Consider the following 13,898-nt stretch of genomic DNA (forward strand, 5'->3'; position numbering starts at 1 on the left):
TTAGAGCTAGTGAGTGGACCTACAGATTAGAAGCTCCAATGATATAAGATTAATTTAATCATACTTTTCAATTAAATTAATCAACATTCATTAATTGTGGGTCACTCTACTAAAGACCCACAGTTGCATTCGCACTGTAAATATATTTTTGTGTCCATGGATATAACCATTACTAATAAATCGATCTGTCATGAGTCGTTCATAATTGCAGTTGGTTTAAATTACCGTTTTTCCCCTATAATTACCTCTTTTTCTTAAGTCTCACTGATCCTCTAATGAATAAATTGTTTATGGTCCAACCATAAATAAAATTCTTTCGAGCTAATGAGAGAGAGGAGCCCCATTGTTCAAGACTTGGAGATAGCACTTAAGGAAACGACTCCTCTACTTTCCCTAAAGGCAGGAAGGAGAGAATTCCAATTTATGTAGCTATGATCCTAGCTCCCCACATGAACCTGTTCCCAAAATGATAAATTTATTAAGTCGGCAACTTAGACCACTCTCACCCATACATATCAAAGGACAAACCCTTATAGGCGGGAGTTCATAACTCACTCAAGATTGGGATTAAGTTACCTATGGTCATCCTATGAAATTTTAATCATTTTAATAATGGTGTTATAAAGAAAGATTAACTATTTCGTGGTCCGATCTTATACAAACTCTTTGTATAGAATACTCCTACTTGCATATCTCTACATGAATGAATTGGATCAATTCGTTTGTAACACTTATAACAATTGTAACTCTTACAAAGTGGGACATATCCGTAATGTTGCCAAGATAAAGTATCAAACCTTATCCATATACTGTAGGCCATTTAGATTATAACTTGAATATGATCCACCTTGTATGCCTACACACACTGTTCAGGTTTACATTAATAATCATGGACCTTAGTTTATTGGATTGAATTATACAGAACAAAATGTCAAATAAAATAACATCTTATTTTATTAAATAAATAAATTTGTTTATTATTTACAATCTACGAGATTCAAGACACAAATTTTAACAATATGAAGCCAGCATCTGGTATTACTCATCTACCCTAGAAAGTGTGTCTTCTCTTACGAGTCTTATATAGTCAAAAACAAGCTCCACAAGCATGATTTTCCACATTTAGTTCCACTATAACTCAACTTGGGTTTACGTTTACTACATAGATACTGCGCTGTTTACTCGTTAGACTCCACAAGGTATTGTTCTTCTTCTTCTCTATGTTGATGACATGATTATTATTGGTGATGATCCTTAGACCATATCTAATTTGCAATGTTACCTTGGGAAATACTTTGAGATGAAATATTTGGGACCACTCAATTATTTTCTTGGTCTTTAGGTCTCTTCTCACTCTGATGATTATTATTTATCTCAATTGCCTATGATCTTTTGGCTCGATTGGTATTATTGATTCTCTCACATCACCAACACCACTAGATCCGAAATTCTTTTGACTCATTTTGATGGTGTTCCACTTGAAGATGCCACTTTGTACCTGCAACTCGTTGGCAGACTAATTTATTTGATTGTAACTCGCTCAATTATTACTTATGTTGTTCATATTGTTAGTCATCCTTGGTTGCTCCCCAGACTATACACTTTACTGTTGTGCTTCACATTTTTCACCATATCAAAGGGACTCTTCATCATGGACTTTAGATTTCTTCTTAGTCATATTTAGTGTTATTTGGATACAATGATGTAATTGCATTGGCGATCCTTCTAATCGACGTTCCACCACATGTTACTATTTTTACTTAGGTGATTCTCTCATTCATTGGCAAAATAAGAAACAATCTGTTGTCTCTCGTTCTAGCACAAAATTGAATATCGTGCCCTTATTGATGTTTCTTTTGAGGTACTATGACTTCGTTGGCTTCTTAGTAATATGGGTGTTCCTCAACAATCTCCTACTGTATTTTATTGTGAAAATCGCAATACTATTCAAATTATTCACAATGATGTTTTCTATGAACGTACTAAGCACATTGAAAATGACTGTCACTTTGTTCATCATCATCTCCAAAGCAATACTGTTCACATACTTTCTATCTCCACTACAGAGCAACCTGCTAACATCTTCACCAAAGCATTGTCAATTGGTCGCTTCACCCAACTACTTCACAATCTCAAGTTGGGTTCCACCTTATCACCTTGAGTTTGAGGGGATGTCACCATACATATGGTTTCCATGTATATAGAGCTATAATTTAGAATTTTCATATCTAAACTACTTTCCCTGTATGTTTCTACAATCTTTGTGTATATGGTTGTATTTTCTATTGTAAATGCATCTAGTTTATTCAATAAAGTATACACGTTATCATAGGTAATGTATGTTATTCCAATCCTCATTATTGAAAAAGAATATTCTTCACAATGTTCTGATTCATTTGTATTAGAATTGTTTTCTTCTTCTTTTTTCTATATCCATGAATATTTATGTTTGTGCAAAGTTGGACTATTCTCATGAGATAGTGGCCTAAATCCTACTATATTTGGTTGTTAAGAGAACTTGTAGTAATTGATTACATCTTAAGTAGAGTTAAGCATAATAACTTGAAACCAATAGGCTAACCGATAGTGTTGAATAGGTTCAAAATTTTAATAAATAGTTCTTTTAAATAATAAATAGTAGAGGTAGACCTATTGAACTCTTGAAAGTTTAGGAATTTCTTAAAAATATTTTTTTTAAAAAAAAAAAATGTTTGCAAATTATTTAGTTTAAACTTGAAAGTTTTAAGAGTTGAACTTATTATGCTTTTAAAAGTTGATGACTAAACTTATGATTTAAACTAAGAATAAAAAGAAAAGAAAAAGACTATTGAAAATAGGATTTTCTATACTAATAGTCTAATTAAATAGACCCAATTATAAGAATGTCTTAAATGCACCATTTTTTCATGAATAACTTAATGTGTCGGGATATTACATAAAATCGGGCCCAAATAAAACATGGTATATAGTAAAATATTCAACATGTATAATATATATTGTAATATATTAAGTCGACGTTCTTCAATTGAATGTGTCATATAATATATCGTATTATACATGGTGAATAAATCACATTATACAATAAAATTTACAAGACCGATAATCATATATATTGTAATATATTAAATATACTTTTAATTCATGTTCATAATCAATGTTCGTGGAAATAATGCAATATTATAAAAATATGACAAATGAATCACAGTACATAATGAGAGATGGTATATGAGATTAGTAATCATAACATTGTAATATATTAAATATACTTTTAACTCCTAAAGGTTAGGACATTTGTGAAATATTATTTGTAAGGTAGGTCAAATCCTCTAAATTTTTCTTGAAAGTACTTCATAAGCCACCCCTAATCCCTTAAAAAAATAATGATGGTTATATTGCAAATACAAGGCAATTTGGACTTCTAAGTTGGACCGAGTTAAATGTAGCCCACGCAGTATTTGAGACATTTGGAGTTGTTTTAAGGGACAATTGGACAAATAACCAAACGATTAAAATCTAATACTACTAAAATTTTAAGAATGGACAATAATATCCCTATCAAATCCCTACAATTATGATGATATTTCAAATCTAGCCACCTAAGATTTAATCTCATGAATTTAAACTTTTATTAAAGTAAATAAATAAATAAAACTATTTAAATCAAGTAGCGAACCATATCTAATTTAGTTTTAAAAAACAATATCTAAAATAATATCACTAAGAAAAATAAATTAGAGAAACAAAATCTAACAAACATAATTATAGATTAACTGTTGAAAACTAGAAATCAGCAAATATTTTGTATTAAAAATAGTTAGCCAATGAAATAAGCAAATATCTTTTATTAAAAATATTTAGTCATGAAATAAGCAAATACCTTGTATTCAAAATAGAAGTCTGTATCATACTAAGTCCCATAAATACCGGCTAGTCATATGTCGTTACACTAAAAGCAATTGAAATCTTTATTACTCTAAACATGCAAATACCTTGTAATAACTAATCTTGCCATATTTTATCACACGTGATAACTTAAATCTCACACATATAGTGTAAAAACTTAAATCCCACAAATAATAATTTATCAAATTGAGTCATGTGTAAATGTAAATACTACATACTAAAAAACCATCTTTTAACTATACAAATACTCTATGCTAAAGCCCAAGTCTTTGATGGGAAGGAAATAACTTGGTTAAAATCTAAACTACCCGTCCTCTTTCAACCACCCATGTTGTTAACGGCCTTCTTTACAGTTTAGCCATTAGATTCACCAACACTAAATTCATCCCTTCTCCTTCACAACCTCTCATGTCGTCTATTAACCATAGTTTTTTCGTAGAAATATCAATTATTATCAAATCTCCAATTTAATTTTCATTTCAATCATCATCGATTTAGAAATCTCATAAATTAGTATGCATCGAACCTCGGATCACTATGTAAAACCATAATATTAAAGATCATACATTACATAGCTCAAGTTCAATGCTTTATGAAAATATCTACCAATGATCAAATTATAAAAAAATGCCCCTTCCATAAATGATCACCTATGACATCATTCAGCAGTAAAATCAATCTTGAAAAGTCATATATATATATATATATTTGGAGATATATAAAGTAAATTTTGTTGAAATATGGCTACCAGGTTTTGGGTATCGTGCTACATGATGGTTTACGAAGGATGTATGTGATTCACATTTTTTCTAGGTAACCACAAAGAAATATAGTCGTAGATTTATCTCTCTCTCTACAAAATGTCCACAAATTCTGCCTAAAAATTGCTTCAACCACGGTAATCTTTCTAAATAAGTGGAGAGTTGTTCAATTTACGTATTGAAGCCACCAGGAGTGATGGGATAAAATGGAAAGATCAAATTTAGTGATAGGTATGACCATAAATCAAAATTTTCAAAAACTAGCCAAAAATCAAAACAGGTATTCACCTTTGGCCGTTCTGTACAATTTCTCTTGTTTGGGGTAACTCTCGTTTAGCTACAGTATTCTCGATTTCCTAACAATTCTTTCTCGACTCTTTCCTTTCATCTTCTGACTCAGCCTAGTTTAGGTCCCATCGTCTAGAATGCTCCCTCTCGCGCTTCATCTTCTCTCTGCATCACAAACAACTCCTAAGTTGCTCTCATTTCATTTTCGGTTAACATTAAATTACTTCTGTTTTGGTTACTACTTTTTAATTACTATTATTTTAGATTTACCTAAAGCCTCCTTTCGTAAATATTTTAGTTCCATTTGATAATCATTTTGTTTTTTATTTTTGTTTTTAAAATAAATCTATAGACACTTCTTCCACCTCCCAATTTTCACCAATGAACTAAAAAGTAACTTTCAAAAAGTTTTTGTTCTCGAAATTTGAATAAGAATTCAACCATTGAACTAGAAAAATATGCAAATCATTTTGATGAAATATATTTGATTTTCAAAAACAAAAATTAAAAACCAAATGGTTACCAAACATGACCTTTATTTTTTGTTTTTTGTTTTTGTTTCTGAAAATTAAGCTTATGAACATTAACTCCACATCTAAATTTCTTCATTTGTTATCTACTTTTCATCGATGTTGTAAAAAATCAAACCAAATTTTGAAAACTAAAAAAAAGTAACTTTCAAAAGGTTATTCTTGTTTTTGAAATTTAACTAAGAATTCAACCACTGTATTTAAGAAAGATGCAAGTTATTATAAGAAATAAAAATGAAATTGACTTAATTTTCAAAAAAAAAATCCAAAACCAAATAATTACCAAACATGGCCTAAATTACAATTTGGCATATCTCTTTCCAATTCTAAACAATCACAAATGCTAATTATATATAGTACATATTTTTTTTACAAAACCACCATTCGTAATACCAATTACAAATTACAAAATTCTGAATTTCCAGTATTTGGTGATAACAAATACCAACATGAATGAATGTTTATGAATCTTCTATTCAGAAGAATCATCAAAAGACTCTACTGTTACTAAAATTCCTAATACATTGCAATGGAAAAAAACAACATATATTTTGTGAAAATGTGGGATAAAACTCAGATCATGGTGAATCGATAAACTGCTCAAGGAAAAACTCAAACCAATGAAATGATATTAAAATACTGGCATCTCTGAACTCAGCTAAAATTCGATCATACCGTGCTAATATTTTTCTCATTTCGATCCAAAACCAAACCATTTTGCCAAGAAATTTTTATTCTTTCCACGAGATGGGTTGGATGCTTCTCTACCTGGTGTTTGAAAAGGTAATGAACTGGGTTTAGCTGCAAGAGAGAAATTAGAGACAGTTTCCATGTTAATAAAATCTCTTATCTTTGTAGAACGCAAAATGAGCATTATTAATATGCAAAAGGGTATAGAGAAACAGTATGCTGTTACACATGTACCGGATTTTGGCGAAACCCTGCAGGTTTTGGCAGTTCCAGAATCATTAGATTTCTTTTGTTGATTAATTGCATCACCATGGGGTGAGATGGATGTTTGGTTCCTCTCCTTGATACGCTCTGAATGCCCCACGCGGTTGTTGCTACCTGTAGAAAGGTTACAAAATCATATGCAGACACAAGAAATTTAATAGAAGATAGAACCATGATCAAAATACTTGGATTGATGCAACAGAGAGAACATGAGCAAGAAAAAAGGTTATATGCAAAATTTTTTCAAGATGATAAAGAATAGGAAAGCTTACCATCACTGGGAGGCTTTCCATAATTTTGCATCAAGGAATCCAAAAATGGGCTCTCCTTTTGAACACGCATCACTAATAGGAAACAAAACCAGGAAAAATTGCAATATCAATTAGTTTATAGCCCCAAGGATATTTTAGTATTTTACTTTATGCTAAGTTTATTTCCTTTTTTATTTTAAGGCTTGCTAGAGCCTATAAATATGACTTCTATTGTAACTTTCATTGTGTGTTAAAAATAATAAAAGAGATTCCCTATTGTGGTTTTTTCTCCCTGTTCTAGGGTTTTCCACGTAAACCTAATGTTTTCTATTTTCTCTCTTTTAACATGGTATCAGAGCATAGTGATGAAACCCTAGCTGCCATCGGCGAAAACCAACCGTGCAAGATAATCTTAGTTCTGCACCAGCTCCGCTACTGCCGATTCCGACCATTGACGCTACTACCGCTGTTGCCAATACCATCGTTGTTACAGCTGTCCAAGCCGCGGTTAATCGATACCCCTTCAGTCCTTGCATATCCGTCCAACTCTAGCGCCACCACAACCCTTTGATGAAAACCCTAGCGCCGCAACCCTTTGATGAAAACCCTAGCGCTACCACCCTTTTTCACAATGCCGCGGGCGTTCCTCCCTTGTTACCGAGAGCTGTCACTGCCTATCCCTTCAATCTCACTGCCAGTAGCCGAAACCTACACCTTGAAGCCGAGATTGGTGAGTCGTTCGCCTACCACTATCGCGGCAACGCCAAGAATCCCTGGCTCCTTTCCCTTTCAGCCGCAAGCAACTTATTTGTAGCCGTCGGGCTTTCCTCATCATGAGTCGCCCAGTTATGAATATCAAAGTTCGATTGGTTTATCTCCAATAATCGTTCAACAACAGTTGGCTAATCTTCAGGCAAGTTTTCAGCAACAAATCGCTATTTTTAGGGCAGCCCTAGGTGCTTCCACAAACTTAAATTCTAGTACAGTGAATTCTGATATTCCTTCCAACCGATGTATCCAAAGAATCCGGTAATCTCTTTCCCTACGTTAACTACTGCAAACTATATGTCTAGATCTATGGAAAATTTCATAGGGTTAATTGCAGGAGAAAAGTTGAATGGTCAAAATTATTTCTCCTGGTCTCAGTCCATTAAATTACTCTTGAGGGGAGTCACAAGTTTGGGTATCTTTTTTTATTTTTTTTTTATTTTTTATTTTTAGTAAAAGGCGAACAAGTTTGGGTATCTAACTGGTGAGATATCAAGACCTAGGCTAGGGGATCCTCAGGAGCACATTTGGAAAGGAGAAGACTCCCTGCTTCGATTATTGCTGATTAATAGTATGGAACCTCAGATAGGGAAACCATTGTTGTATGCTGTGACTGCTCGAGATATCTGGGATGCATTTTAGAAATTATATTCTAAGAGGCAAAATGCATCTTGTCTTTACACTCTGCGTAAACAGGCTCATGAGTGCAAACTGGGGATGATGGATGTCACTTCATACTTCAACAAATTGTCCTTAATTTGGCAAGAGATGAACCTGTGTCGTGAAATTATCTCGGATTACCCTTGTAGAGGTGATCAATATTCCAAGATTGACGAAGTCGTTCGTGTCTATGATTTCCTAGCTGGTTTGAGTTCCAAGTTCGATGCAGTGCGAGGCTGTATATTGGGACAGAGGCCTACACTTTCTGATCACACGTTTACAAAAAGGTCAGTATCTGGGAAAATTTTTGTTCTAATTGTGTATGTTGATGATATTGTCTTGTCATGAGATAATGCTGCTGAGTACACCAAGCTGAAAAAGAAAATGGCTTAATGAATTTGAGATCAAAGATCTAGGGAACCTAAAGTATTTCCTTGGAATGAAGGTGGCAAGATCAAAGGAAGGGATCTCTGTCTCACAACGATACACTTTTGACCTGTTAAAAGAAACAGGTATAACTGGATGTAGCCTATACTCCTATTGAATTCAATGCGAAACTGGGAGATTTTGTTGACAAAGTTTCTGTTGATAAAGAGTGGTATCAATGTCTAGTGGGAAAGCTGATTTAGTTATCTCACACTAGACCAGATATTTCCTATGCTGTCAGTGTAGTTAATCAAGCACCCTACAAAGAACATATGGAAGCTGTGAATCGAATTCTGAGATTTTGAAAAGCTCACCAGGCAAAGGTCCGATGTTCAGAAAAACTGGCAAAAAATGCATTGAGGCTTATACCGACTCTGATTAGGCAGGATCAGTTATTGGCAGAAAGTCTACCTCTGGATATTGTACTTTTGTGTAGGGAAACCTAATTACTTGGAGAAGTAAGAAGCAAAGTGTTGTTTCTAGAAGCAGTGCTAAAGCTGAATACAGAGCTATGAGTTTGAGAGTCTATGAAGAAATCTGGTTGAAGAAAGTTTTGTCTGATCTACACCAAGACAGTGTTCTACCTTTGAAGCTCTATTGTAATAATGAAGTGGCTATAAGCATAGCCAATAATCATGTACAACATGATAGAATGAAACATGTGGAGATTGATAGACACTTTATAAAAGAGAAATTGGACAATAGCAGTATCTGTATTCTATATATTCCATCTAGTCAACAAGTTGCTAATTTTCTCACCAAAGAGTTACTCAGGCAAAGTTTTGACTCATCTGTTAGCAAGTTGGGTCTGATTGACATCTATGTCCCAACTTGAGGGAAAGTGTTGGAAATAAGGGACTTTGTTTAGTATTTTACTTTTACCCTAGATTTATTTCCTTTTTTATTTTAGGGCTTGCTAGAGCCTATAAATATGACTTCTATTGTAACTTTCATTGTGTATTAAAAATAATAAAAGAGACTCTCTATCATGGTTTTTTCTCCCTATTCTAAGGTTTTCCACGTAAACCTAGTGTTCTCTATTTTCTATCTTTTAACATTTCCTAACAGAGAATATGTCGTTAAACATACAGAGAAGGTAAAACAAAATTGCTGAGGCATACGTTGATCATAAAGTCCATTCTTAGAATTTGGGGCTGAGCCAACTGATAACAACTGAACCGCCTCTGCATCTCTTGTCATGGATGATTGAGAAGATGCATCGAGATTTTTCGTGTCCAACAGGATTCCTGCAAGCTGGAAGACATGAGACGAATGTGAGAAATGGTACCTCAAAGAAGGCTTCTACCAGAATCTTTTCAAGAGAATGTACAATTCAAATGGAGACAAATAAGAACAAACATTCTATGCAGTAGAAGTTACCAAAAGATTCTTCAACAATGGGGTTTGAAGTAAATGATAGGCATCTTCGCAATAGTTATCTGTAAGAATGGTGCACTGAGAGCCAACCTAAGAAACAAATAGCAAAGAATGAACTTGAAATACAACTGGAAAAAACTTATCAAAAGATAATTTACAAACAAAATTTATTTTCATCATTCTACACTCACTCCATCACTCATCTTAAGGACATCTTGCCCTACCACAAGGATGCTAGTTCGACCAGAAATCATCAGACTTTCTAAGTCCACCTGAACCACATAACAATAACTAAGATTATTACACTTCCTCATTGTCAATGGTTATGGTTTAAATTTATAGTATATCAATCAATGGACTCTAGATTTATCAAGCATGACGACAAAATCACAAGAGAAACTAGTACCTCATCAGTAAAAAGAATTGAGGAAGCATCAAGTCCAAGGTGATAAAACAGCCAAGCAACCTGCCGTTGGTTCCACATATTTCCCCTCTGCATATTCATCACAGGAACCACAAGACACTCTCGACCGGTCTCGGCATTACTCTGCCTCATTTTGTTCTCAAGTAGCCAAGCATAGCAAACTGCTGCCACCATTGAACTAGTGCCTGCATTCTCAAAGATCAAAAGTTTTCTCAATACAGAACAAGTATCCTCATCTCTACAACTAGATGCTTCATCTTCATTCTATACGTAAGTTGGTGTTAAACAACTCAACTAGTTTGCACATTTATCGAGAGACTTCATCTTCCTATCTTTCTTTATTTTGTACATTTATCGAAGAATTTCATTTATAACTCTGCACCCCAAACATATAAACTCCATACTTGATAACTTGACTCACTGCTTGACTCACTGCCCTAGACAGCCTCTTAAGCATAAAACACTCACAATTTCTTCACTCTCAACAAAAGGTCAAAAACTGCCATCATATCTTTGCAATAAATAAAAGTACAATTGTATATTTAAGGAGTATACTCAACTATTTGAAGGCCCCGAGAGGATAATTTTAACTTCGGCATGAAGCTCCCCATTTGAGATTTGTTGAATCTTGCTCCGCTGTTCTTTGAGGAACCCATTAAGACCAAATTCCAAATCTCCAGAATCGTCCCTCGAAAACCCATTTAGATTGGATTTGGGCCTAATCGTCTGAAGAGAAAAAGCCGGCGATGAGACCGTTCTTCTAGGTGGATGATCAGTGAGGGTTTTAGGCGGTGAAAGAAGGGCATCTGAGGGAGGAATTGGGAGGCGAGAAGGGGGGAGATCGGGGTGGAATCGAGATTTGCGAGGAGTGGAAGGAGGAGGATCGGGGATGGAAATAGCGGGATTGGAGGGTTTGAGGATGTTGGATATCCATTTTTGAACGGCCGAAGCAGGATTGATCGGCTCCTCCTCGGCGGCGGAGGAGGTTGAAAAGGATTCCGATTTGTTGCGGCTGTGGCGGACGACTTTGGAGAGGATCTCACCACTGAAGTTGTCCACGGCCCTGTGCCTGCCGTTGCCATTACCAAACAAAATCAATGGAGTTAGCATTCAACAATTTATACCTTTTCTTTTGGTCACTTGCATATTCACTTTTCAAAGGTTCAATTTTCGTTTATACTTAATTTATTTTTTTTAAAAAAAAAACTTTATTTTTTTAAAAAAAGTTATTATTAACGATAAATTTTAGAAACATATCTACCATGTATTTTCTTTGATGTAATAATAATTATTTATTTAATTTAACAAATTTAATTTTAAAATACAAAATTTTATATTCATTGAAATATAAAGTCTAAAATATAGCATTTGTGGAGAACAAGACTAAAATAATATTTTAATCTAAATTTTAGGATTATTTTCAAATATAAAAATATGAGCTAACTTATTTACAAAGTAACAAAATATCACTGTTTACTATGATAGACAATGACATTTTGTTATATTTGAAAACATTTATAGTAGTTTTGCTGTTTAAAATAATTATCCTAAACTTTATGACCTTATTTTTGTTAATTTTTTGAAATATTTAATATATTAAAAAATAATTAAGTACAAATTAAAAATTGTGAAATTTATTAGACACATTTAAAATTTAGAAATTATTAGATATAAAGATTAAACTTCATTTTGATAATCATTTAGGCTTTATTTGGTAACTATTTAGTTTTAGTTTTAGTTTTTTTTTAAAGAAAAATTAAACTTATACAGACACTTTTTCCATCTCAAAATTTCTTGTTTTGGTATTTACTTTTTACCAATGTTATAAAAATCAATTCAAGGTTTTTAAACTAAATGAAGTTAGACTTTGTTTTGTAACCATTTAATTTTTTGTCTTTAAAAGTGTAGTCTATTTCTTTTCAGTTTTCTTACAATGGTTTACATTTTCCTTAAATACAAGAGTTGAATTGTGTCAAATTCCAAAAGCAAAAACAAGTTTTAGAAATTTTTTTTTTCATAATTTGGCTTGAGATTTGAAAACATTGGTAAAAAGTAGAAAATTAGTATTTGCAAGTTTAATTTTCATAAATAAAAAGCCAAGAACTTGATAATCTATCTTAAAAATATATTAAACTATTTTTAAAGTTTATCTATACTAGTAGTTTAACAAATAATAATAATAAATAATAAATAATAATAATAATAATAATAATAATAAAACACTCTAAATTTCACAATTGTTTTATAAATTTAGTATATATAAGATATATTATAACTTTGATCCTATGGACGATGTCCCTATCTATTTCAAAAGTTTTATGTTTTAGAACTAAAAAAAACTAAATGAGTATAATTCAATTAAAAATTTATACTATTTATGACATTGATATCGGAGTTTTGATAAAACTTAATCAATCAAATTTAAATTTTATTTTAATAATAAATATTATTATTAGAATAATCAAATTGAAACTTTAGATTCTAAATCCATCGAAACGAATATGTGGAAAATTATTTTAAGAGTTTACCCACATGTAAGATGAAAATTTTGAATTTCTAATTTGAAGACGAAAGATTATCTCAATTATCAATCGTCAAATTAAGGATCAATGTTAGAATTGTTTTGACCAACTTTTTTTTCTTTTAGTAATTTGTCTCTAACCTTTCTCGAATTCACGTTTCATTTTTTCTTTTAGATGTATAATGAAAAGATAGATGATTTAAATCTCCCACCTTCTTGCGGATCTTGAGAGTGGATCTCTCCTATCTATAATCGACGCCGGAGATCTACCACTGACCGCCGCAAACCTCGGCGATCCGACAAGCCGAGCCGGCGAATTACACCGCGAAGGTGAAGAAGCCACCAACCGACGTGCCTCATCCAGCCACTCCTCCGTCAGTTGCTCGTTTCTACTTCTATTGCTCCGATCAAACGATTCTTCTTCTTCTTCATCATCATCTTCTTCATTTCCAGTTAAATTATAGGCTTTCTTGTCCTTGCTTACGGCCCCAAAGAACATATCGTTCATAAAATCCGTCAGATCGGGAGCCTGCTGATGAGCCTTGGGCCGAGAATTTGTCACTCTCTTTTGCCCTAATTTTGCCATATCTCTCGAATTCTCTCTGCTCTGTCTTAATTCCATTGCTCGGAAACATTAATTTGGAGCTATATCTTCCTAATTGGAGTTTGAATTACAGCTTTGAGATTGAGAATTTGTTTATTAGTACTTGAAGAAGGAATTTGTTAATTCATACATAGGAATTATCATTTTCGGGGTCGAATTTTTTACGCATAGATTATGGCCGGCCCTTTCGGTCTCTGTCTTTTATGATGAACAGAATTGGAACTTTTGTCGTAAAGTTGTCAGAGATTCGTCTTATTTCTCAGATGATCCGTTTGCTATATTCAAGATTATTAACGGGGTGTTAGACACAGTTTTTTTTTTTTTAATTAATTTATTATTATTATTATTATTATTATTTTTTAACAGATAACCTTCTCTCGTACGTCTTTATGTTTTATCACCTACCCTCCATTATCTTATGAATTATAACC

General features: G+C 32.9%; 1 protein-coding gene across 1 annotated transcript; it reads right to left on the reverse strand.

The window, feature by feature from the left end:
• Positions 1-4,680: 4,680 nt before the first annotated feature.
• On the reverse strand, positions 4,681-13,585 carry LOC120082581 (uncharacterized). The gene is made up of 10 exons (XM_039037819.2): positions 13,076-13,585; positions 10,903-11,411; positions 10,325-10,527; positions 10,110-10,190; positions 9,922-10,008; positions 9,663-9,795; positions 6,709-6,780; positions 6,407-6,550; positions 6,158-6,283; positions 4,681-5,117 (listed from the first exon to the last, which is right to left on the reverse strand). The coding sequence occupies exons 1-9, from the start codon at positions 13,483-13,485 to the stop codon at positions 6,174-6,176; spliced, it is 1,749 nt and encodes a 582-aa protein (XP_038893747.2). The 5' UTR covers positions 13,486-13,585; the 3' UTR covers positions 4,681-5,117; positions 6,158-6,173.
• Positions 13,586-13,898: the final 313 nt, after the last annotated feature.

Source organism: Benincasa hispida, chromosome 8 (genome assembly GCF_027475165.1).
Source record: "Benincasa hispida cultivar pf3 chromosome 8, pf3_genome.v1.1, whole genome shotgun sequence".
NCBI lineage: Eukaryota > Viridiplantae > Streptophyta > Magnoliopsida > Cucurbitales > Cucurbitaceae > Benincasa > Benincasa hispida.

Excerpts from the sequence above, each read along its gene's own strand:
- LOC120082581 (XM_039037819.2), bottom strand. The coding sequence starts at position 13,485 with ATGGAATTAAGACAGAGCAGAGAGAATTCGAGAGATATGGCAAAATTA. Across the intron at positions 6,781-9,662 it reads GAATGGACTTTATGATCAAC|TGATGCGTGTTCAAAAGGAG; the intron begins GTATGCCTCAGC and ends GTTTCCTATTAG. Across the intron at positions 6,551-6,708 it reads TGGAAAGCCTCCCAGTGATG|GTAGCAACAACCGCGTGGGG; the intron begins GTAAGCTTTCCT and ends ACCTTTCTACAG.